Below are 25,465 nucleotides of genomic sequence, written 5' to 3'. Positions count from 1 at the left end.
CAAAGACAACATTGGTTTCCTTACTCCCATTACCTGTTGTTCGCCAAACCTATTCTTCTCCCTATTACTTCCCGATCACTAACTCAATGCAATGGATGAGCATACCACCCAAGCCCTCAGAATCTGAAGCGCACCACCTGGCTTTTCCATTGTTCCAGAATGATGAACTTACCTGCTCCCGGAGAGTGAAATAGGTCCACCTCAGCAGTCATCATCCTTCTACAAGATATACCTGTCCAAGCAAATGGAAATAGTTTAAGCAATGGTGCACTCATTGTCATCTTACAAGCATATACCTCTCTGATACCTACCATAAGTGATACCTAATGGACCGTAGCAATGTGGGGCTCTCCATCAGCTCCAGGGTTCATCTTTTGGCCACCACAGTCCATCATAAACCAGTGTTTGACATCTCGATGTTCACTCATCCAATTACCAAGCTGTTCGTAGCAGGCCTATCCAATTCATGACCACATATACACCCACTTGTTCCACTGCAAGATTTCAACCGTATGTTGGACTCATTGACAAGACCTGCCTTTTGAACCATTAGTGATGGCCTCACTGCAACACATGGTCATGAAGGTGTCCTTCCTTGTTGAGATCACATCCGCATGACGTATAAGCGAAATTGCAGCCCTCATGGTAGATCCGCACTATGCACTCTTCACTAAGGATAAGATTATTCTCAGACCCCATTCCAAGTTTTTACCAAAGGTCATTTCCAACTTCCACATTCATGAGCCCATTTACCTTCCCACTTACCACCCTAAACCACATAACTGCCTGAGGGAAGAGATGTTCTATACTTCAATACAAGAAGGGTAATTGCTTTTTACATAGATAGAACTAAGCCTTTCAGAAAATCCAATAGACTTTTTATATCTACGTCTGGTCCTGGTAAGGGAATAACTGTCTCCACACAACACATCCACCTGGATATCAAAGTGCATAAATACCTGCTATGGACTCTGAAACAAAGAGCCACTGCAGGTGGTCACTGCACATTCCACCAGAGTGATGGCTGCATTGACTGCCTTTCTACAAAACATCCCACAGGCTGACATCTGCAGGGCAGCTACATGGTCTTCCTCATATACATTCGCAGAACATTACATATTACAAGAAGAACCATTAGCTACTACCTCTGTGGATGACACCATCCTTGCCTCTTCCATAGTTGACTCCAAAGACCCACCTCCACAACTGTAAGTAATGCTTTTTAGTCACCTGAGTGGCGTGCTTAAAGGGACACCACTGAAGGAGAAGTTACCTCGTGCAGTAATGATGGTTCTTCAAGATGATGTGTATCCCTGTGGGTGCTCTACTATCCTTCTTTCCTCCCCTCTCCTTTGGAATGCTGGCCTCCTTGATGGGCTATATGTTTTCAGGGTAAAAAAAAGGACTGAGGGGAGGGGGAAGGCTCATGCCTGCATGCGTGGAGCCCATAAGACTCTGGAGAAGAGGCTCGCTGGCAGCACATTGACCTAATGTTGAGCACCCACGGGGAGACCTATCTTGAAGAACATCAGTTACTATGCAGATGAGTAACCCCCCTTTTTCATCTTGTTTGTAGTAGGTTTAGTCCTCAGGCTAATAGAGTTTGGGTAAGTTTTTGAAATCCTGTTTGTTGATAGAAGTGTCTAACTCAGATTTTTTTTTTCAGAACATGGTTTAGAAGAGCATATCACAGGGATGGGAAAGTACTTAGCCTACTACTCCTTCAGTTCATCTGCTAATAACTTTTAAACTACAATACAACTATAACATTAACATGGATGTGAATGTTTTATGTGCATCACTGAAATATCAATTGGACATCAATAAATCTTTCATGTGTACTGTTTTCTGAATTGTTCTACACAGGTGCTCGAGAATTAGTTTTTGTTAGCCATGTAATAAATCCTTGCCACTTCTATATTCGGAGATATTCACAGAGGAAAACAGCAATCTTTTTGGAAAAAAAGCTGAGTCACTTTTGCAGTAGTAAGAGTTCATACCTTAATCCTTCAGATGTTTTGGAACTAGGTAATTCAAGTAATTTTCAAAAACATAAGTTAATTTAAAATTCCATGTTACTGTATCTTGTTATTGGATTGATATTATGCAAGTGTTATGCAATATCATCAGCGATTTAGATAATGGCATAGAGAGTGTGCTTATAAAGTTTGTAGATGATACCAAACTGGGAGGGATACAGGTGCTTTGGAGGATAGGGTCATAATTCAGAATGATCTGGACAAACTGGAGTAATGATCCGAAGTAAATAAGGTGAAATTTAATAAGCACACATGCAAAATACTCCACTTAGGAAGGAATAATCCATTTCACACATACGGAATGGAAAATGACTATCTAGAAGGGAGTACTGAAAAAAGAGGTCTTGGGGTCATAGTGGACTAGAAGCTAAATATATGTCAACTGTTGCAAAAAAGCTAACATCATTCTGGGATGCATTATCAGGAGTGCTGTGAGGAAGTCATGAGAAGTAATTCTTCCCCTCTACTCTTGTGATTTATTATGCCTCAATTAGAGTATCATGTCCAGATCTGGGCACCAAATTTCAAGAAAGATTTGGAGAGGTCCATACAAGAGCAACAAAAATGATTAAAAGTCTAGAGAGTATGACTTATGAAGGAAGATTGAAAGAACTGGGTTTGTTTAGTTTGGAAAAGAGTAGACAGAGGGGGGACACGATAGCAGTTTTCAAGTACCTAAAAGGGTGTTATAAGGAGGAAGGAGAAAAATTGTTCTTGTTGACCTTTGATGATAGGACAAGAAGCAATGGGCTTAAATTGCAGCAAGGGAGGTTTAGGTTGGACATTAGGAAAAACTTCCTGCCTGTCAGGGTGGTTAAACACTGGAAAAAATTGCCTAGGGATGTTGTGGAATCTCTGTCATGAGAGATATATGAGAGCAGGTTAGATAAACATCTATCAGGGCAATCTAGATGGTGCTTGGTCCTTCTGTGGGGGCAGATAACTTGACTTGCTGATCTCTAAAGGTCCCTTCCAGTTCTAGTATTCTGTTGTTCTATGATCTGCTTATAGTTTTATAATTTTTATTCTTCATTAGTCAAATGTGTTTGGTTATTAAAATTATCTTATGCATTCTAGAATGAGTGTTGCTCTGGAGAATCCATCTTGAGTTGTGAGAGACAAAGTATGTTTTCACTGGTTATATAAACTTAGGCACGGAGATATTTATTAAGTCACAGAAATGAAAGTGGCCTGATATTCAGAAAGTCTTTATCACACGCAGCTAATCTTAATTTGAGCAGGTGTTGATTGCTTTTTACACCCGAAAATCCTAAAACTTTTGTGTCTGGGGCTATGAATTTAGTATCTAGATATAGCCATTAACTGGTGTGACTTTATTTTTAATATATGGACTCAAAATGGATTGGGTCTAATTTATTCATTTAGTGTATAAATCAGTGTGCACTCTTATGAAAGCAGCCTTTCTTTCTTATGGTTAACTTACTCTATAACTGTTCCATAGGTTAAACTATCCCTTGTCCACATGTGAAACCTGTTAGTTTAATCACTTAATGTGCCTCAGGACAGTTCTTCTGTTGAATGGTGGTGAGAGCAGTAGAAGAACCAGAATAGAATAATGATAATAATTGAATGCTAACTGGGATTTTATAATCTAGCAAGTCAGTATTTTGACAGTTTATTTCCTAAAATTTGTGAAAACAAATTTAAGTTTGGTGGCTGATGTGAAATCTGCTTTCAGTTATTGAGTGAAGGATTATGTGGCAGTGAGGAGCTGCTAATTTCCAGACATTCTAATGCTTGGATTTTTAAAGATGTAGAATTTTTTTAAAGGAACAATATTGTCATTGAGTTTTATCTGAACCTTAACATTGTATAAAAAAAACTTGTTTATTTACAACCTAACTCAAATTCTTTTTAAAGTGATGGAGTCTATTTGTATTCAATACAGGGGTATGCATGTGCTCCCCTGCTCCTGAGATTGGAATTAGGCTTGCATTGTTTATGTGGGTTTCTTTCCCCCACTTTGTGGGCTGCTAACCGAGGACATCAAGGGAAGAGTGAACTGATGTCTCTCCAGTTCTTTCTTACCGCCACATAGCCTGAATGAGAATCTCCTGTGTTCATAGATACCTTCACACTTTAGCAAACGTGTTAATAAATTGTAAATAGTTCTTAGTATGGTAGTTTTTAGTCTTTTTAATAGTTTGGATAGTCTATTCTCTCCTTCCTCACCCTTCCCCCAAATCTCAGGGAGTTTTCTCATGGATAGGGGCTATACCCAGAGTTCCAGTGTTTCAGAACTCCTGACCCCACTACTTATCAGTGAACAGCAAACACCAACACTGCTTTTACTGCCTTGGCAAGGCTCACAAATCTGCTAAGTGTAGCATCTATCACTCCTTTCTCCCTGAACCCAGAAAGGATGAAAATTCCAACTCATGGCGAAGGCACTGAAACCACAATCAGATTTGGGCTGGGAACCCCGCCCCCTGATGCACCAGTTTCAGTCAATAGTACCTATTCAAACAAGAACTCAAGAGCTAAGCTTTCACCTGCTATTCCCAAAGAACCTCTTCCCATGATTTCTCATGAGAGCAGGGGACACGGTCACAAGCATAAGGGCAGATGGTGTCATTGTCGTCTTCAAAATCTGCTTTCAAAAGACCTCGCTCTAGTTGAGTGAATCTTTTCATACAGGTTGTAGGAACTTAAGTACATTTAAACCTTATCAGTCTGAGTCTGTGACTCAAAGATGTAAGATTGTCAGTATTGACTGGTGCCAGTGCTTAAAACAAGGGATCAGAACTCACCAGCACAGAGTAAGCTCTGGCCTTGACACTGCATCAGCACCTTGGAAGAACCCATTGGATCCAGTGAGCCCAACTAGAGAAATGTATTCTGGGAAGGTCTAAAACCTTCATTTCTCCAAAAGACATCTTTTCACATATTCCTGTTTTAAATTGCTGCTTCTTTCAAGTCCATCCTTATTCAGGGATATTGAGATGCAGGAGGAAGAACCTACCTCAAGAGGATGGGACTTTCCCCTCTATCTTCTGTAAGCAGGAGCATCCATCTGCCAGCACCAGTGGTTCTGTCATTTGAACAGGAACCTACCTTTTCATGGTCTGAGTTGGAAGTTCCAGATAAATCATTGTCTCAATTTACGTAGGTTAATCCAGACAGATTCTAGAACAGGGCTGGGCAAAATACGGCCCGAGGTCTAGATTCGGCCCGTGAAGCCACTGCATCCAACCCATGAACCCCCCTGCCAGGACCCTCAGGCACACAGCTGCTACGGGTTTAAAGTGTGGTCCAGCGGCTCTCTGCTCTGGAGGGAAAGAAGGATTTGTGTTATCTCCTCACCCCTAGCCCAAACCTCAGCTCCTATTTCCAGAATCAGCCAATAGGAATTGATCCCAGCCAATCTTTCAGTTCCTATTGGCTAGAAACAACCAGCCAATAGGAGCTGATAGATTGGCCTGAGGGATGGGGGCAGCACAAGCCCTTTTCCCCCTCCTGGAGCTGAGATCCACATGGAAGGGAATAGCCTGCAGCTCTAAGTGATCTGGGGCTGCAGCAGGCAGGGAGCCCAGCTTGCCTTGGGGGTGCTGGCCAGGAGACACTTAGGGGAAGCACCTCCCAGCCAGAGCCTACCTCTGGCACCCCTGCCTTTCCTGCACCTGAATTCCTTCCCCGAGATCACCATCCAAACCCTCTGTATCCCCCTGCCCCAACTCACAACTCCATCCCAGACCCTACACTCCCTCCTACAATCTTCCCCCAGGCCAGAGTCTTCTCCTGCACCCAAACACCCTCCCAGGCCCTGCACTCCATTTTCCTGACCCAGGTCACAACCCTCTCCTTCACCCAGACTCCCTCTCAGACCTCACACTGTCTCCTGCACCCCAGTTCCTTACCCCGTGTGCCCTTCTGTACCCAGCCTCCATCCTAGACCCCACGCTCCCTCCTCAGAAAAGTGTGGCCCTTGACCACTTTCCAAAATTTTGGAGTGGCCCCCACCAAAAATTAGTACCCACCCGTGTTCTAGAAGTATAGAAGACCCTTTCTTTTGGTATTCCTGAGATCCTTGGAATCCCTACACCGGGATCCCATATTTATGCAGAAAGTACACGTGCCAACTGTTAGCCAACAGCTGGATTTGTCAGAGTATGGGACAGAAGTAGTTGACCTGTATCTGATTATCCCAATTAAGAACATAAGATTGCCCATACTGAGTCATACCAATGGTCTGTTTAGCCCAGTATCCTTTCCTCCAACAGTTTCCAGTGCCATGTGCCCCAGAGGAATGAGCAGAACAGGTAATCATCAAGTGATCAATCTGTCTACTGTTGCCCATTCCCAGCTTCTGACAAACAGAGGTTAGGGACACCATTCCTACCCATTCTGGCTAATAGCCATTGGGGGGAAAAAATGTTCTACACAACATGCCAATTAACCTCATTTCCACTAGACTGACACAACAGCTTTTTAACTTTCCAGGAAAGGAGATCTTCCTTATTCCTCCCCACACGTTTAGTCCAAATGAGATCTGTGAAATTATTGGAGGATTTGAACTTAGTCTTTGAAGGCTACTGCATAAGTAGCATGCTAATATAGCAGCTGTCTTAGTCTCTTCAGTAGATGAGACAGTTGCTCCTTCTTCACTTTCACTTTCTGATGACCACAGGCAATATCAGGAAAGTGGCATCTTAGCTCCAGATCCCAGTAGAGGAGGTCCAGAATACCTATCACTGGATATCTGACAGCCTTCTGAATCCAGTAGTTAACCTGCACAAATTTCTCAAACCCTTCCACACTGTAGAGACACACACCTTTACCCAGTTCCTAAAGCTCAAGGTGCAACCCTGTTAATTTACACACTCACCCTTACCCAATTCCTAGGGTTCAGGGGACTTCTTCCTGCAGGTTTTGCAGGATCTTTAGCCACTGAAAGAGCCTCACACGGTAATATCCTTATTCTCTATTTATTGACAGTTCCCAAACAAGCAGAATACACATGCTAAGCACACAGTGTCATACTCACCAGTTCTGATAAAGGCAGGCAGACTTCCCCTGTTGGCCAGGCAAGGTCAGTCTCTCTGGATCTTAGCTGCTGCACGTCACGGTTGTGCAGGAGAGTCCTGGCAGCTCTTATCTTAGGCTCGGTCTTGGAGGTGAGGAGTTCTTCTTGGGGTTCCTTGTCTCCCTTTGGTCTTCTTCCAGCCTTTTGCTTCCTTCTTTCTGCTTCTGTTACTTCCGATCATCATCTTCCTGATCTCCTTCTTGGACCCCCGTTTTATATAATGAAACTGAGTCTTGCTTAGTTATACCTTAACCAATTATTTTAGTATAATTTTACTAACCAGTCATAACAAAATTACCTAACCAATCATACCCCACCACCTTAATTGATTTACACCTAGCAAAATTAATTATATAACAGACAGAAACAGTTACAAACCAGACAGAGATCACACAGACAAACAATAGGAAATTGTAATGACCATGATCATAGAATGGGAATTCCACAACTGTCTCTATGAATAAGCAGTTTCTTGCCAGACAGAATGGTATTATTTAGGTTTTCTTTACCCCTCTTGAGATCTGTTTCTTTATCTGGTGACAGTGGGGGAGCTATTAGGGCAAAGTCCCTTCCTCACAGCCTGATGTGACACTTTTTAATACAAAATAGATGGAATGTGAGTATGTGACTCCAGGCCTTTCATTTAATGGCTGCTGCTTTTCCGTCTGGCTGCTGAAGGTGGCTTTGGTTCAGGCCTAGCACAGGCCTTCCAACATGGCTACAGAAAAGCCATATTGTTACAGTAAGGTGGCCCCTCCAATTAAGGAAACCATTTTGGAGCCTGCCAGGATATTGTGGCATATCTCTATCTCCTCTGTATGCAGGAAACAGCTGAAAAAAATACTTAGTACTGGCTAAAGGATCAGAATTCATTTTTTACCCATCAAGGACCCATCTCTCTGCTATTGCCAAAATCTCTCTCTTTATTGACAAGGTGATCATGAAGCCTGCAGAAACCATTTGACAAACACCTGCCTACACTCTCTCCACCCACAAATGCACAAGCAGAAAATAATTTTGTCCTGGCCAAAGACTAGGATTTCTTATTCTCCCGTCCGTAGCCATATGTGCTGCTTGTTGATGTCATCAACCATTGAGCAAAACAACCACACTTTTGATCTACGCCCTAGGATAAGGAACATAAATGCGTAGTCCTCCTTGGATGGAAAATTATATTCATCCTCCATCTTCCAGTTCTGCATTGCAAATTATCCAGTACTCCTAGCCAACTACAACTATGCTAATTATGCCAAAATACAGGAGCTCTTTGATGACTTGCTAGAATACAAGCACCCCAAATTGCAATCCACCATCAAGGGCCAAATGATAGCCTGGACACCTTACAGACAGATGTGGACATTGCTGACGCAGTGGCCCAAACCATTTTTACAGTTATAATTCATGGCTCTTCTGGCTACAAGCCTCAGGAATACCTATGGAGCTTCAGCCCAAGGTCTAAGACCCCCTATTTGATAGGGTTCAGCTATTTCATTCAAAATTGACAAGGTCCTCCATACCATGAAGGACTCTTGAACCACATTCTACATCTACACCTCACCCAACAAGAAATGGCACCACACTCCATACCAGATGCCTTGCGACACCTCTTTCCATCACCAAAATCAACAGCAATTTGAATAGAGATAGAAGCAGTGCTCCCAGAGATGTCTGGGGCAACCCAGCCCTCCATATCCAAAGCTCAATTTGGCAGCTCTACCCTTTCTGTCCTCCCCATACCTCTTCAGAGACCCATCTCATGAGTATCTCTTACAGTTAGAGGCAGTGTTCCTTGTAAGCTGTGTGCTCAGGAGAGATTTAGATGCTGCCTTGTTGATTAGCAGAGCACCCACAACTAGGTTTTGTTTCTACTAATGATACTCATTGACAATGAATCATTGTTACATGTTTTGATGAGCATAAAAAATTGATTCTGCACATGGATGGAAAAGATTAGAGGGAACATTGGCTAGACCAGGGGTGGCCAACCCATTCTGGGCAAAAAGCCAAGATATCAGTGGATGCAGCACGAAGAGCCATGGCAAAGTTGTCAAGCAAAAAAAAAATAAAACCGTGCCCCTTTAAGAAAACGTGTTCAGAGGCTTTTTGGCCACATCCAGCTCCTGCCAGCCAATGCCATATTTAATTCTCCATCTTTAATGACTGCGCCAGATGACTCCCCTGCCCAGGTAAGCACATGGAGCCAGGAGGAGAGGGCCGTTTTTGGGAGTGCGGGGGGGGGGGGGGAGAGGAGAGGAAAAACAGCAAGCGGCTCGTGAGCCGCGGATTGGCCACAACTGTGCTAGACATATCCCATCTCCTTCAACTTGATGCCATGGAACCCGTTCCCACTCTGTATTGAGGAAAGGAATTTTACTCTTAACTACTACATCGTTAAGACAGAAACTGGGATTAGAAACCTACCCTAGACCTCATAAAACTCAACTAATTTGTATGGAACTGGAGCTTCAAGATGGTCAGTCTTGCCACAGTTACACCAGTGCTGGACAATGGCGACTGGTTTTCAGCCTTCAAGATCAATATTCATCATGCCCACAGAAGGTTCCTCAGATTCATGGTGAACACTACCAATACTGAGTACTCCCATTTGGTCTGTCCACTGCCCCACAAGACATTCCCAATTATATCGGTACATCTCTCATGACAAAGACATATTCACCTATCTAGATGATTGCCTAATCAAGGGCACTATGCACCACAAAATGGTAACCATGATGCACACTGCCATAGATCTTTTTCAACACCTGGATCTACACATCAACACACAGAAATAGACCTTGAAACCCACACAAAGTTGGGAGTTCATAGGAGCACTCCTGGACTCCATGCAGACCAAGGCAATATTGCTCAATACTGATCACCATACTGACAACACTCATTGTGCCGATCTCTCGCAGCCCCCACACCATGGTGAAGACTTGCCTCCAAATCTTAGGCCACATGGCAGTCACAATCTACATAATGAAATACACAAGGCTTTGTACCCCTGCCCACCATAACCTGGATAGATAGATCACGCTTCCACCAAAAGTATTTACTTCCCTACACTGGTGGACACAACCCCAAAACTTGTGGGCATCACTTTTTGACATGACTCTCCCTTCCTAGTTACAGCATAGTCTGGGGACACACAGACTGTCTCACCATCCAGAGCAAGTGGTTTTGACCAGAATCCCACCTACACATCAGTCTCCTGGAACTCCATGCTGTATGCAATGCTTGCTATCATCTCCTACCACTAATATGAAACACGACTATACACATTTTCACCGACAATATGGCATGTATGTTTGATGTCAATCACAAAGAGCCCAATCTTTTGTGAATCAAAGCTCTCAAACTATGGAATTGCTGCATGTGAAACAACATAACCCTGACTGCATCCTATCTATTGGGTTGCCAAAACACCATGGTGAGCACCTTAAGTTGCCATTTCTCAGAACAGCATGAGTGGAATATAAACCCCACTATCTTCAGGGTAATATTTTGCAAATGGGGTTATCCACAGATCAACCTCTTTGTAACACTAAAGAAGCACAGATGCCTGTGCTTTTGCTCCAGAGTGCCTCTTGAACCAGGATTATTGGGAGACACCTTTCTTGGGACATGTTTCTATCCATACCACTGTACATGTTTCTATCCATACCACTAATCCCATGAGTCATACACAAGATACACACACCATGCGTGCGTTATTCTCATTATCCTGACATGGCCAAGACAGACTTTGTTTCCTTACCTTCCTTGCCTTTCAGTATGTGATGCTCACCCACTGATCCTATTACCAGATCTCCTTTTGCAGCATCAAGGCCACATGCTGCACCCAAACCCCAGGACTATCTGGCTCAAAATGTAGTTCCTCCGTGGTTCCAAATATGGAGAAGAAATCTACTCCGACAGAGTAAAGCACACATTACCAAATAGCCATCATCCCATAGCCAGAAATATTTACCTGTACAAGTGGGAAAGATTCTCCTTGTGGTACCAACAAAAACAGTTGTCTCCTATTAAGGCAACCCTACCTATGACATTAGATTGCATGCTGGATCTTAAAGAATTGGGACTAGTGATGCAAAAGTGTAGTTGATTAACCGATAAGCAAAAGCTTATAGGTTAATGGTATCGACTACATGCATTCCTGCCACCACCCCCGCCAGTAAATTTTTTAGCAGGCTGGACAGCAGTCCAGCTCACACCAGGTCTGGGACCTACCTGTTACAGCTCTGCATTTAAAATATATTTGGAGCAGATGGGCAGGCAGCCTGGCTCAGTTCTAGCTTGCGCCAGGTCTGGAAGTTCAACACCCCCCCAACCCCTGCCCTCCCAACAGGGGCTGCTGCCACTCACACAGCTGCTTCTGTATCAGAGGCAATAGTGTGGGGCAACAGGCAGCCAGTCCACAAGGGGACCTGGTTTTTGGACTAGCTCCTGCCTGGCACCACGCACTGCTGCCTCTGATACAGAGGCAGCAGCATGGCATGGCAGGGGGCTCCTTGGAAGTGGGGCCAGAGTGCACTGGCTGCTGGCCCCACCTCCGGGGACTATAAAATAGATAAGTAACCAATAAGAATTCATGAGGTTAATCAACTATTAATTAACCAATATTTAACATCCCTAATCAGGACTAGCCACAAGTTAACTTAAAGGCCACCTCACAGCCATCACAACTTCCCACAAATGAGTGGACAGCTCATTCATGTTTACACACTCTACTATCAAAAGCTTCCTCACTGGCATCCAGAATATATATCTTGAAGTGTAACAATCTATGGCATGATGCTATCTTAATCACTTTCTCAAAAGCCTTACAAGACCCCCATTTGGATCCTTGGCCACCTGCTCCATTTTACACCTGTCAAAGCTGCATTCCTGGTAGAATCATGTCGACATTGGAAAAATAGGAACTGTCATGGCAGAACCCCGCTACAGTATCTTCACAAAGGATAAAATTATGCTACAGCCATACTCCAGATTTTTGCCTAAAGCAGCCATCACTTTCCATATTAATGAACCCATGTACTTCACTTGCATTCTGTCCTGTTTCACAGGGACCTTCTTGAAATGATCCTCCATATTCTAAACATAAAAGAAGCTGTCACCTTCCACCCTGACAGGACTGAGCCGTCCACAACTCTATTTGTCTTCATAGCTGAAAGGTCCAGAAGTTCTGCAATTTTCATCCAGCGGCTCTCCAAATGGATCTTCATCTGCATATACACTTGCTACACAACGCATAATTTAAAACTTCACTAAAGGAGTCACAGCTCACTTCTCTCATGGTGACAACTTCAACTGCATTCCTAAAAAATGTCCCAACTAACCAACATGTGGAGTTGCAACCTGGACTTGGAAGCACACCTTCATGAAGCTCTATGCCATCACAGATGATCCTATCACTAGTATTACCATCAGCCCTGCTGTGCTCTCCTCCACAACCAGTATTTATCTCCAAAGCCTACCAGCCTTACTGAGACACTTCTTACAGACACTCAAAATGAAACACCCACAAAGACAGCACTCAAAGAAGTTATTTTGTGTAGTAACTACGGGTGTTCAAGATGTCTGTCCCTGTGAGTGTTCCACTACCTGTCCTCTCCTCCCTTCTACTTTGGAGTTGATCCTCTGAGCTCTCGCGTAGAGAAAGTACGCACAATGTGGCCCCCACCATTCTATGCGGACTCCCAACAGTACCCCGAAACAGCTACAGCGGATGCACAATGCAGCTGAGCACGGCTACCAAAAATCTCTGTTGGCCAGCACAAGGTCTCACCTAAAGTGGAGTACCCACAGATATACACGTCGAAGAACCATCACTAGTACACAAGGTAAGTAACTTCTTCAGAAGTCACATCATGCTCTCAGCAGCATACTAACAGGTGGACAGAAATGAAGAATCTCAGCAGGCAGCTCTCCAGAGAGTACAAATGAAAAATATAAAACTCTTCTGAATGATATCTTTGTTCAGTGCGGAAACCATAATGGCTCTCTGCCTCTAAGGCAAGGAATTTAATCTGTACTGATCTAGAACCTCATTAGGTCAGAGCTCCAATGATGAAGTCCTCTGCTTTCTTGGATAGACTATGTGAGAGATGCCATTCCTTCCATCCCTCTATTACCTCAAGTTTTGCAGAAGATTCACTGGGACAAGGCCCAGGTCATTCTCATTGCACCCAGTTGACCCAAACAGTTCTGATTTATGGATCACCTCTGAATTATTAGTTTGTCCTTCCTAGCGCTGTTCTTCTGAGTTAACTGCAAAATCAGACATTCCAGTTGAGATCCCCTCTTTATCTTAATGCCTGATATTTAAGTAGACATCAGATCTGGAGCACTCATGTTCACAGACTGCTCAAACTATTTACCTGGATGTTACAGGAGAGGTGTTGGTCAACACGTTGGCTATGTCTACACTACATCCCTCTTTCGAAAGAGGGATGTAAATTAGGCATATCAAAAGTGCAAATGAAGTGCGGATTTAAATATCCCATGCTTCATTTGCATATTTGCATAGGATCGCTGTTTCAAAAAAGGGCATTTTGAAAGTGAAACCACAGTCTAGACACGATTCTTTCGGGGGTGAAAAAACCCTTTTTCAAAAGATCCCATACTAATTTTATCAGGAGTACAGGATCTTTCAAAAAAGGTTTTTTGTGGGGTTTTTTTTTTCCTGAAAGAACCATGTCTAGACTGGTTTCACTTTCAAAATACCGTTTTTTGAAACAGCGATCAGACGTGAATATGTGAATGAATCACGGGATATTTAAAACCGCGCTTCATTTGCACTTTCAATCTACCTAATTTACATCCCTCTTTTGAAAGAGGGATGTAGTCTAGACGAACCCAGTGTTATACCCTTGGTTAGCAGCATGTGCAAACAAGTGTGCAGGCACACACCAGTGGGTACTGCTTGCTACAAATCTCCTATCTCAGGCACAGGAACACATGCGTATCCATGTGTGAAATAGTGAAATGGGCCACACATCTTGAAGATCCTTCAGTCATGGTAAATAAACTCCGTTTTCCATTGTTTGTTCTGATCCCTGATATATCTCAGAACACTGCTCCCTTTTATATTAGCATGAGTGTTGTAAGCAAGACAAGCAATTTTTCCATTCTGTTAAACACTGATAAGGGCCTAAACTAACTAGATCATAGAATGTAAACCATGGAAGAATGTACTAAAATGTAATGATAATAGCTTCTAAACTAAGATGTAAGTAAGTCATTGATTTAATTGGTTTAAAATTGCAGTAGTTGTTTTTTTAATCTTTATTTAGGTGCAAGAATCTTTATCAACAGTAAAGAAAATGGAATGTGGTGCCGTGGAACTATCACTGAATTGATTCCCCTGGAAAGTAAAAATAAGGGAAAAGTCTGTGGACCAACAAAATACAGAATTGATGATGTAGCAGTGATGCAAGTATTCATGGTAGACTTTGGAAATTCTGAAGTTTTAGTTGTTTCAGGGTATGATTATTTTATAAATACATCTGTGTCTCTCGGGATTAAAAAGAACCTCTTGTTTCAAATTATAGCTTTTAGTTTTTGATGGGAATATGTACAATGAAAGTTAATAAAACTGCCATTTCACAAATTAATAACCAAATACCAAATGGCTTTGCTATGTGACTTAGATACAGTCACACACATAAAAATGTTATATAAAATATATATTAACCTCTGAGGAAATGTATATTATAGATTACTGAACAAGACATGAATTTTAAAATTGCAGAATTAGATGACTTAGTTTCTGAACAAGATACATTTCCATTTTACCACCTCATGTGAATTCATTGTGATAGTTGTTGTCTTTCTAAAAGCACTCCTGTAATCATTACTATATGAGAATTTTGGCTTTCATTTTTTTAAAAATGGTGTCTAGCCCTCATGGTTACAGAGGGAAGTTGGAAAATTTGGTGAAGTGCAACCTTATAGGCAAAATCAAAAAGTAAATAAAAGGACCCTAAATATGTTTTTGGGGGTGGGGGATGACTTATAAACCAGTTGCAGGGGGAGTGAATCTTGGTTTTTAAATATTTGGGGTTTGTAGTACTGCATTTCTCTCAATCATAGCAATAAATTTGACACTAAAAGGCTAGGTAAGAATTGTGGTTTCACAAATTTTAGAATAAACAGGAAGAACTAATTTTTGAGTAATGCTGGAGCTTCTTGCATTGCTTTTTCTAAACTTTTTCATCAAACTTTGTACAGCATATAACCCCGTCACAAGCATATTCTGTCTACTTTGGCAACATTTTAATATCTTGTGCCAATAAACTTTAATTGAATTTTGCTTTTTTCATTTCTGTCACTATTACGATGACCCTATGTGGTGTGGGTTTTTTTTTTTTTTTTTAAGGACTATTTCCCCTAAACTCTAAACCAGGGCTATTCAAAATGTGGTCCACGGCCTGTTTCTTTGTGGCCTATGGTGCGGTTTGGGTTTATGCGGGGCTTAATACGCAGCCAGCGAGTGGGAGCCAAAACAAAAAAGCAGTCAATATAATGGTATTCTGTTGATGTGCGTTTTAGTAGATATATTCCTGGACTGTCATTGCTCATTAAAAGTGTTGTCATATGGGTGGAAAGCATTTTATTAATATCCGCATTACTGACTTAAATGGGGCTTGTGTGTTGTGTAGTCTTGCCTTACTCTTTGTATTCATGCCCATCAATATAAAAGCAGCTATTTGCATATATATTTACATGTATATGCAACCATACTTAAATTGTGGCCCCTTGAGTATCATTGTGGCCCTTGGAGCTTCCAAAGTTGAGTAGCCCTGCTCTAAACTGTTCTTGTGGGGAAGTGCTTGGTTGTGGTTGCTAGGGATGTCAATGAGTACTCTGTTAAACAGTTACCGCGTAAACATCACCCTTAATGGATAATGCTTACTGGGTAATGGTTAAACAGTACCCAAGAGCATCCCCCCTGCCTGCAGCTCAGCCATGGGTGGAGGTCTGCTCCAGCTGCGCTAGGCACATGTGCAGAGGTTGGGAGCAGTGGCAGCAGCCCCTGAAGGGGAGCCAGTGGGTGGGCAGGTCTCTCCAGTGTGGCATTTTATTGGTTAAATATAGTAGTAGTACTGTGTTTAACCATTTAGAACATAAGAATGGCCGTACTGGGTCAGACCAAAGGTCCATCTAGCCCAGTAGCCTGTCTGCCGACAATGGCCAGCACCAGGTGCCCCAAAGGGGGTGGTCCGAAGACAGTGATCAAGCGATTTGTCTCATGCCATCTGTCTGCAGCCTCTGACAAACAGAGGCCAGGGACACCATTCCTACTCCCTGGCTAATAGCCTTTTATGGACCTAGCCTCCATGAATTTATCTAGCTTCTCTTTAAACTCTGTTATAGTTCTAGCCTTCACAGCCTCCTGGGGCAAGGAGTTCCACAGGTTGACTACGCTCTGTGTGAAGAACTTTCGCTTATTAGTTTTAAACCTGCTACCCATTAATTTCATTTGGTGTCCTCTAGTCCTTATATTATGGGAACTAATGAATAACTCTTCTTTATTCACCCTCTCCTCACCACTCATGATTTTATATACAGTAAACTTCCGATAATCCGGCACCTTTAGGACCCAGGGGGTGCCGGATTATCAGATATGCCGGACTATCAGAAGGGGGGGGCTATGAGGGGGTCTGGAGTGGGGTGTGAGGGGATGCCACCCCAGACTCCTTGTAGCCCCCCCTTATGATAGTCAGGCTCTGCTCCAGGAGTCCCTGATTCAGCCGCTGCTGGTCAGTTTCAGCAGCAGCTGAATCGGGGATGCCTGCAAGAGAGCAGCTGAGGTGCTGCCGGGTTGGTCCCGCAGCACCGAGGGGCGGCGCTACGGCACCAACCCAGCAGCACTCTCTTGGGGACGCCTGGAACAGAGCAGCTGTGGTACTGCCCGGTTGGTCCCGTAGCGCTGCCCCTCGGGGCTGCGGGACCAACCCGGCAGCACCCCAGCTGCTCTTGGGGACGCCTGGGGCAGAGCAGCTGGAGTGCTGCCGGGTTGGTCCCGCAGCGCCAAAGGACGGCGCTGCGGGACCAACCCGGCAGGACTCCAGCTGCTCTGCCTCAGGGGTCCCCGATTCAGCCGCTGCTGAAACAGATCAGCGGCTGATTCCAGGAAGCCCGGGGCAGAGCTGCTCTGCCTGGGGCTTCCTGGAATCAGCCGCTGATCTGTTTCAGCAGCAGGTGACTTGGGGACCTCTGGGGCAGAGCAGCTGGGGTGCTGCCGGGTTGGTCCCGCAGCGCCGAGGGGCAGCGCTACAAGACCAACCCGGCAGCTCCTCAGCTGCTCTGCCCCAGGCGTCCGGATTCAGCCTGCTGGTGAAACTGACGCTGCTGGTCAGTTTCAGCAGCGGCTGAATCCTGACGCCTGGGGCAAAGCAGCCGGGGTGCTGCCGGGTTGGTCCCGTAGCGCCGCCCCTTGGTGCTGCGGGACCAACCCGGCAGCACCCCCGCTGCTCTGCCCCAGGGGTCCCCAAGTCAGCTGTTGCTGAAACAGATCAGCACTCCAGCTGCTCTGCTCCTGGCTTCCCCGATTCAGCTGCTGGTCAGTTTCAGCAGCAGCTGAATGGGGGAAGCCTGTCCGGCTGCCCTAGCATTTCCGGGTTCCTGATGGTGCCGGACCATCAGGAGTCCCGGAGCATTGGATGCCGGACTAATGGAGTTTTACTGTACCTCTATCATATGCCCCTCAGTCTCCTCTTTTCAAAACTGAAAAGTCCCAGTCACATTTAACCAATTAAATAGGATTTTACATTCCTAGTAGTCACAAAAAAGGCCTGGAACTGTAGGATTTCTGAGTTTAATGCTTACTTTTGAAGTAACTGTCTGATCTTGTGAAGTTAGTTAAATTCTCGGTCTCAACTTCCCTGTTGGTAAAGTGATAAAATATATGTTACAGAATATTTGAGCCATCAGACTCAGCAGTAAGAACAGTTTATTTCTGTAATTACACCCAGTTCTTGGAATTATTCTTTAAAAAAGTTCATTTAAAATGGACTTAAATTGAGGCCCAGTTCTTTTTATAGTTTAAAAAAAATACTACTTCATACTGATTGTGAAGTGAAAACTTATTTTAAGAAATATGCTAGTCTGAGAGCATAATGCAAATTATTATTCCATGGACAGTCTAGTGATATAAAGGTAAGGAAAGTATCATGTGATTTGTAAAAAATCTACAGAATGCTAATTTTAGTGGTGTCATTGTGCCCAGCTCATCTAGTAATGGAAATTTTGATAATTCATTGTTGGTTGGAAATGGGTCAAGGTTGGTACAATTCAAAAGCCCTTTTCTCACATGAACACAATTATGCAAAACAAGACTAACCTCATGCAGTTATTTGGGTACATATTCAAGAGAATGTTTTAAAATCAACTTTTAAGAATTATATTTTAACAGAATGTATTGCTTACAAAAAACAAAAGATAATGATCTTTAGGAGTCCTAAAGAAGTTGACATTGACATGTTGGAGTGAAAATATTTTTATTCATCAATTGTTGTCAGTGATGTGTTTGCTAGAGTGTTACTGACGGATACATTGTCGCACTGATCCTTCTCCATGTGTGTCTGTACAAAGCAAGCTGCTGGCCAAACATTTTTTAGGGTGGTAGTACTTGTTCTTTGCACACAACTATTTGATTAACTTACGGATTGATTTGAGAGTACATGGTATTTCATATATGTGGTATGATCCGTTCATTCTCCAAAGCCTATCCGTGCCAGCTAGAGGAGTGCTATTTTCGATGTTTTCAGTCATTCTGGAAGCAACTCCCCTTGTTCTGTGTCTAACTCCTCTCCAGTTGCAACTGATGTAGTAGTTAAGGAATCCCCGACCCATGGCCCTAGTTCTGGTTCAGGTGGGTATAGAGTAATCAACAGGCCCGCTCCTGTGGCTTCCATTTCTTTAAAGGGTTGACGTGGTAGATCTGGACCCTCCTCCTTCCCAGCAGCCATACTTTGTAGTCCACCAGTCCACACATCACACCACCTCAAACAGGCCCTGTCATTTTGCCAGCAACTTAGACTCTCTAGAGGGTAACAGGAGGAGGACATGATTTCCTGGCTCAAATATGCGTAGCTTCACTGTGATTTTAGTACCTGGCCTGTATCTCTTAGGCCTGCTGCAACAGGTTGGCATGGGCAAACCCTTCCAGTTCCTGTAGTCGCTCGTGGAGTTGTAGGATGTGTGGGAGCGATCCCATGACCCGGGACTCCTATGCTTCCCAGATCTCCATTAATAGATCTAATATTCCCCTCAGCTGCCTCCCATAAAGGAGCTTGAACAGCGAGAAGCCTGTCAATGCTTGCGGGATTTCACGTACTGCAAATAGCAGTGCCAGGAGCAGCTTGTCCCAATTCCGGAGATCCTCTTCAACAAACCTTTACATCATAGACTTTAGGGTGTGGTTAAAACGCTCTACTGGCCCATCTGGGGGTGGTAGACAGATGTCCTCAGGGCTCTGATATTTAGTAGCCGGCATAACGTTGCCATCAGCTTGGAGGACACATTCATTCCCTGATCTGTTAAAATCTCTCGGGGTATCCCCATCTGGGAAAAGATCTTTATCAGCTCAGCCACCAGTGTGGGTGCTGTAATATTCCATATAGGCACAGTGTTGGGGTACCTGTTCACATAATTTATGACTGCGAGGATGTACTAATGCCTCGAGCTAGTCTTTTCTAAGGGGCCTTCTAAATCCAGCCAGACCCTCTCGAAGGGGATCCCCACCTCCGGTAACACTACCAAAGGGGCCTTGGTTATGTGCTTTTTGCTGGTCTTGTGGCAGTTTGGGCAGGCTTTGCAAAAATCACAAACCTTCCAGTATATTCCTGGCCAGAAGAACCTCTGGGTCACCTGTTGCTTGGTCTTTTTCTACTCCAGATGTCCAGCCCAAGGTTGTGCAAGGGCCATCTTTAATACGCCCCGTATATATTTCCTGGGGGCCAGGAGCTGCTGCACCTCCCCCCAAGTCTGAGGGTCTTTGTCTACCTGGTATAGGTGGTCTTCCCATACCTAGAACCGGGGACCTTGGGCTCTCTGACGATCTACGTACCCCTGCATCTTGGGTCCCGTCACCTGCTCCCAAGATCAACTCAGCATAAGGTCTTCCCACTGTTCGTGCAGGAAGTCTCCCTCCATATCCAGCCTCGGTCTCTGTCAGCATACTGCCCCCAGGATCCTATTGGAGAAAGCCTCCTGGCATGGTGATGGGGGGGCCCCCCCATCTGGGTTCCTTTCGCCCTGCTGGGTGAGCAACCCCCACCTCCTTCCCCATCTCCCATCCCCTACATCCTGTGGTTCTAGTTGACTCCACTCAATTATCCCACAGAAGGCTATATACGGTCCAACTGCCAGAGTCCCAAATAACAGTCCACTCTATAGGGGTAAATACAACCCAGAGGCCTCGTCCACAGGCCCAAGAGAAACTACCTCTGCCCAGGAGCGCTGCAGAGGGCCCTTCCACTCCACGAGGTGTTAGCTCAGGACCCTGTTGGCAGTGACTTGGTACACTGCTTGCTCAGTGGGGAATCCCACCGCAACACGCTGAGCACTTGGGTCAATTTCTTGCCTTGTGCTACTTCCTATTACCTCATGTGTCTTCCTCATCACCGTACCTCCAGACTGCCTCATGGGCCATGGCTGTTGCTGTGGCGGTAGTTGTTGCTGGGGCTGTTATCAGTGAAAATTGAGACATTGGATCAGCCGAATGCGAGTGTTTTTCAGTCTGATCGGACGTTCTCACAGACCAGTATCTGACACTGGTCATCCTTCATCCCCGCTACCACTATCACCAGTGGCAATGTCTGATAAGGCAGTACCACCTGGCACAGCTGGTATCTCTACTTCTTCTGAACAGAAGAGCACATGCAGCAGTGAACAGGGAATTCCCTTCACTTAAGAAAAGGTGATCCCTAAGCTCTAAATCAGATTCGTCCCCTGTGGTGGCTCTGGACAAGCATTTACCAGGGCAGCGTTCTCCTACTGCACCCTGAGGGTCTAAGGACCTGGCCAAGGTGCCCAAGAAGTCTGACAAGCCCAAGCCTGGCACGTCAGAACAGCACAAAGCTTAAACTGTGTCATCAATCCCACCTGCATGTAGCAATACTGAGCATAAGGGCAGTTACCACTCCCAGCACCTGTGCCTTCGCCTGTCAGGTCGAAACCAAAACATGTTAGGGAACAAGGTTCTCTACCACCTGTGCTGCCATTTTGCCCATATACATTGACTGGTGACTCTGATTTCCTCAGTGCCTCTTACACCGTTATTTGGCACTGATTCCTCCCTCAAGTCGGAGGGGCTTTCCATATCTGTTTCTGACACAGCTATACCTTCATTCTATGGTGAGGAGGATCAGGCTTCCATAATGACTGCAACCCCTCACAGACATTCCATGCCAGGGCGAAAACTCCCTCGCTCTCAGCCAGTCTTACCATACTGGCAACCTACACAGTGGCTACTGCTGCCTATATCAGTGCCTCCCACATGGCCCTACTGAGACCCCTGGGCACCTTACAGGGCTCAGCAGCAACAATATCAACGCGCTGCTCACCTCCGCTGAAGACCCACATCCACTGTGTCCCTTAATACCTCAAGGGACCAGGATGACTTCAATCAATCAGTAAGTGACAAGGAATCTACTACTTCCTCTCCACTCACACACGTGTCTCCTTCCTCTCCAGGAAATAGTCATGCCTACACAACCCCCATTTGGGGATGACTTCAAGGCCTTTCGAGATCTTTTTGAAAAGAGTAGCTGAAGACCTGGAGGTCTCTTTAAGAACAGCGCCAGAGACCCAACACAAACGTACAAGCATCCTCCATGCCTCTCCAGCCACAAGGCCATGGATCCCACCCTTATAGACCTAACCAAACAACTTTGGCAAATACCTGCCACCTTTCAACCTGTTGGCAAGAAGGTGGACAGGAAATACTATGTAGTTCCTCAAGGGGCTGAGTTTCTGTTTTATCACCCTGCCCCTAATTCCATAGTGATTGAGGCAGCAAACCAGAGGAACAAGCAAAACATTGCTAAATCCACTTCCCCGCACAAGGAGTAGAAACAGCTAGATGCAATGGGCAGATAACCATCCTCCTCCATCTCCTTACAGCTACGCATAGCCAATTACACTGCAATGTTAGCTAAATACTCTCACTACATATTTGAACAAATCACAGACTTTATTCAGTTCCTTCCAGATGACAAAATAGAAGTAATGAGAGGAAACACCAATGAAGGGCTATTGATAGCTAGAACAGCCCTCCAAGCTGCATTGGATTCAGCGGACACAGCTCACGGGCCTTGACCACATCAGTGGTGATGAGAAGGGCCTTCTGGCTCCACCTGCTTGGGTTTCCCAAAGGAGGTCCAGAGGAAGGTGGAAGGACCTCCCTTTCGAAGGTCCAGAGCTCTTTGCAGATGGCACCGATACTTCCTTACACTCCCTCAAAGACTCCAGGGCTACACTCAAAATGTTGGGTATCTAGCCTCCTGCAGCAAATAGAAAGCAAAATAAACCTTACCCTCATCTTTTTTTGGTCACGCTCAGACAATATGACTCTAGAAAGCAGTAGTTTCAGGGAAGGAGGTAGCAGTCAGCTGACCAACACACCCCATTCCAGTCCTCTAGACCTTTTTGAAGGTCTGATCGATAGCTGTCAGATTCATCTTCCCTCACCCAAGCCGCCTACCTATCATCATATTATCCAACCACAGATTAGCAACATTCTACCAACAGTGAAGCCTCATAACCACAGACAAATGGATTCTGGACATGATAAAACTCGGATACTGAATCCCATTCCTATCCCTTCCCAAAACCCAACCACCCACTCTGTCCCTCTTCAGGGATCCATCTCATGAGGATATTCTATACCAAGAGATCAATCACTTGCTCCATATAATGCAGTAAAAAGGGTCTCACACCAGTACCTAAATACTGACTTCTATTCCCGATTTTCTCACAGATAAGAAGTCGGGGCTGGAAACCCATCCTCGATCTCAGAGCTGTCAACAAACATGCGCAGTATCAACACTTCAAAATGGTCATCCTCTCCAACATCATACCCTCCCTCAACAAAGACGACTGGCTGGCGACTTTTGACCTCCAAGACGTGTATTTCCATGTCCTCATTCACCCGGCTCATAGACAGTATCTAACGTTCACAACAAGCGGGCAACATTTCCAATACACAGTCCTACCTTTTGGCCTTTCACGGCCCCAAGAATCTTTTCCAAGGTCCTGGCAGTAGTGGCAGCCCATCTGAGAAAACAGAAAGTACCAATCTGTCCCTATCTAGACAACTGTCTCATAAGAGGCAACTCGTTTCAAGAGACTCCGGACTCGGTGACCACTACTATGTCCTTGTTCAGGTCATTTGGCCTTCAAATCAACCTCTCCAAATGTCAGCTCCAACCAACCCAAGTACTGGAGTTCATAGGAGCTCATCTCGATTGCACATGTGCAATTGAATCTTTACCCCACCAGAGGTTCCTCTCTATATCACTACTAGTACAACTTCACACCACTACGCCACAACTACCAGCCCGAGTGTATCTCCAACTACTAGGCCACATGAGAGCAGCAACTGTAGTTGTCCCACATGCCAGACTACGTATGAGGCTTCTATAACACTGATTGAGATCAGTGTATAGACATTGCATACACAGCCTGCACAAACTGGTCTTGCTACCAAATGCAGTCAGGCGGTTTCATTGGTGGTCTCAGGAATGAAACATGTACACTGGGGTCCCATTCCGTCGTTTACTGTCACCACAGATGGATCACATCAGGGCTGTGGAGCCCACCTGGGCACGCTTACTACACACGCATGGTGGACCCAAACAGAGAGCTTGATGCACATCAACAGGGCTCGCCAAGCAGCAGTGAGCCCCTCTCGCCAGCCGCGCAGTTCTGCGCATGCATAGATCGCTCTGCGCTGACTCTTCCATGGCGAGTAGATTACATTATTGCACATCAATGTGCTCAAATTCTGAGCAGTATACTACTTCTGCTGACATTTTGTAAACCGTATCTCCCACTCCACAGTGCAGATCTTTCTGGACAAGCAAGCGGCGATGTTTTACATAAACCAGCAGGGAGGGGCAAGATCTTACCCCCTCTGCAGGGAGGCATTCCAGTTATGGACGTGGTACATCAAGCACAACATAACATTAATTACTTCACATCTCCCTGGCAAAGACAGCACAACCACAGACAGTCTCATTAGGAACTTCCCCTGAGAATTAGGAATTAGACACCACTGTCTTGCACAAGATCTTCACATAGTGGGGCTTCCCTCAGATGGACTTGTTTGCCACAAGTGCCAACAAGAAGTGTCTGTGCTACTGTTCACGTGCAGACATTGGAGCACAATCCCTAGGGGATGCATTTACAATACTGAGGGACAGCTCTATTATATGCTTCCCCCCATACTGTTGCTCCACCAAGTAGTCACCAAGGTGTGCTTGGACAATGCCAACATTATACTGATAGCACCAGACTGGCCCAGACAGACTGGTGTACGTACCTGCTTCAGTGACTCCCACACCTGCTTCCGCGGTTCCCCCACCTACTCTAGCGGCTCGCACACCACCTCACTCAGGCTCATGGTTACCTTCAATATCCACACCCTGAACCTCCAGGCCTGGCTCCTCGATGGCTCACTTCACTACAAACGGAATGCAGAGGAAGTCCAACAGATCCTCCTTAGCAGTCAGAGAACATCAACACGCAAAACTTACCTGTACAAGTGGCGTCGATTCTCCCTCCACCTGGGCTCACCTCCACAACCTCGATCCATCTTTCAGTCCGTTACCTGCAGTCCTACAATCATAACTGAACTTAAAAACTCAGGACTTACACTTAGTTCCCTAAAGGTTCACCTCTCTGCTATTACCGCCTTACAACAACCAATAGACTACAAGTCGCTGTTTTCACATATCACTACCAAAAAGTTTTTCAAAGGATTACATTTACCCCCAGCTCCAGTCTGGGGCCTCAGTTTGGTTCTGAGAGCCTTAACACAGAAACCATTTGAGCCTATGGCGCCTTGTTCCTTACGTCATCTTTCCATGAGGGTAACTCTATTAGGGAATAGGGAATAATTTTGGACACACTGGGTATAGGTGAAAACAAGCAGAGGATTTATTGAACACACAGCGCAGGTGGAGTGCCCATCAGGTGTTAGCCTGGAGAGCACTAGCTTAACCAAAGCATACATTGGATTATATAGGTAGCAGATGGATTATAGGGAAGTGATTTGATAGGTCTAGCAGCGGAAATGAGATATGCACATATGCCAGTGAACTACGAAAGTTACACAGTATCTCCGCCCCTTGCCAATTAAACATGTTATCAC

At 44.9% G+C, this 25,465-nt stretch overlaps 1 protein-coding gene across 2 annotated transcripts in view; it reads left to right on the top strand.

The window, feature by feature from the left end:
- The window catches only part of RNF17 (ring finger protein 17), a 218,453-nt gene that overhangs the window by 81,436 nt on the left and 111,552 nt on the right, over positions 1–25,465 (top strand). For both annotated transcript variants that reach the window (XM_089775614.1, XM_089775613.1), the window contains 2 exons: positions 1,867–2,028; positions 14,379–14,568. In XM_089775614.1, the coding sequence (XP_089631740.1) occupies positions 1,867–2,028; positions 14,379–14,568 (352 nt within the window). The remainder of the gene's footprint in view (positions 1–1,866; positions 2,029–14,378; positions 14,569–25,465) is intronic.

The sequence above is a fragment of the Pelodiscus sinensis genome, chromosome 1, assembly GCF_052426305.1.
Source record: "Pelodiscus sinensis isolate ZL-2025 chromosome 1, ASM5242630v1, whole genome shotgun sequence".
Taxonomy (NCBI): Eukaryota; Metazoa; Chordata; order Testudines; family Trionychidae; genus Pelodiscus; species Pelodiscus sinensis.
Note: the sequence above shows the minus strand (reverse complement) of the source record. Positions and strands in the feature narration are given on the sequence as shown.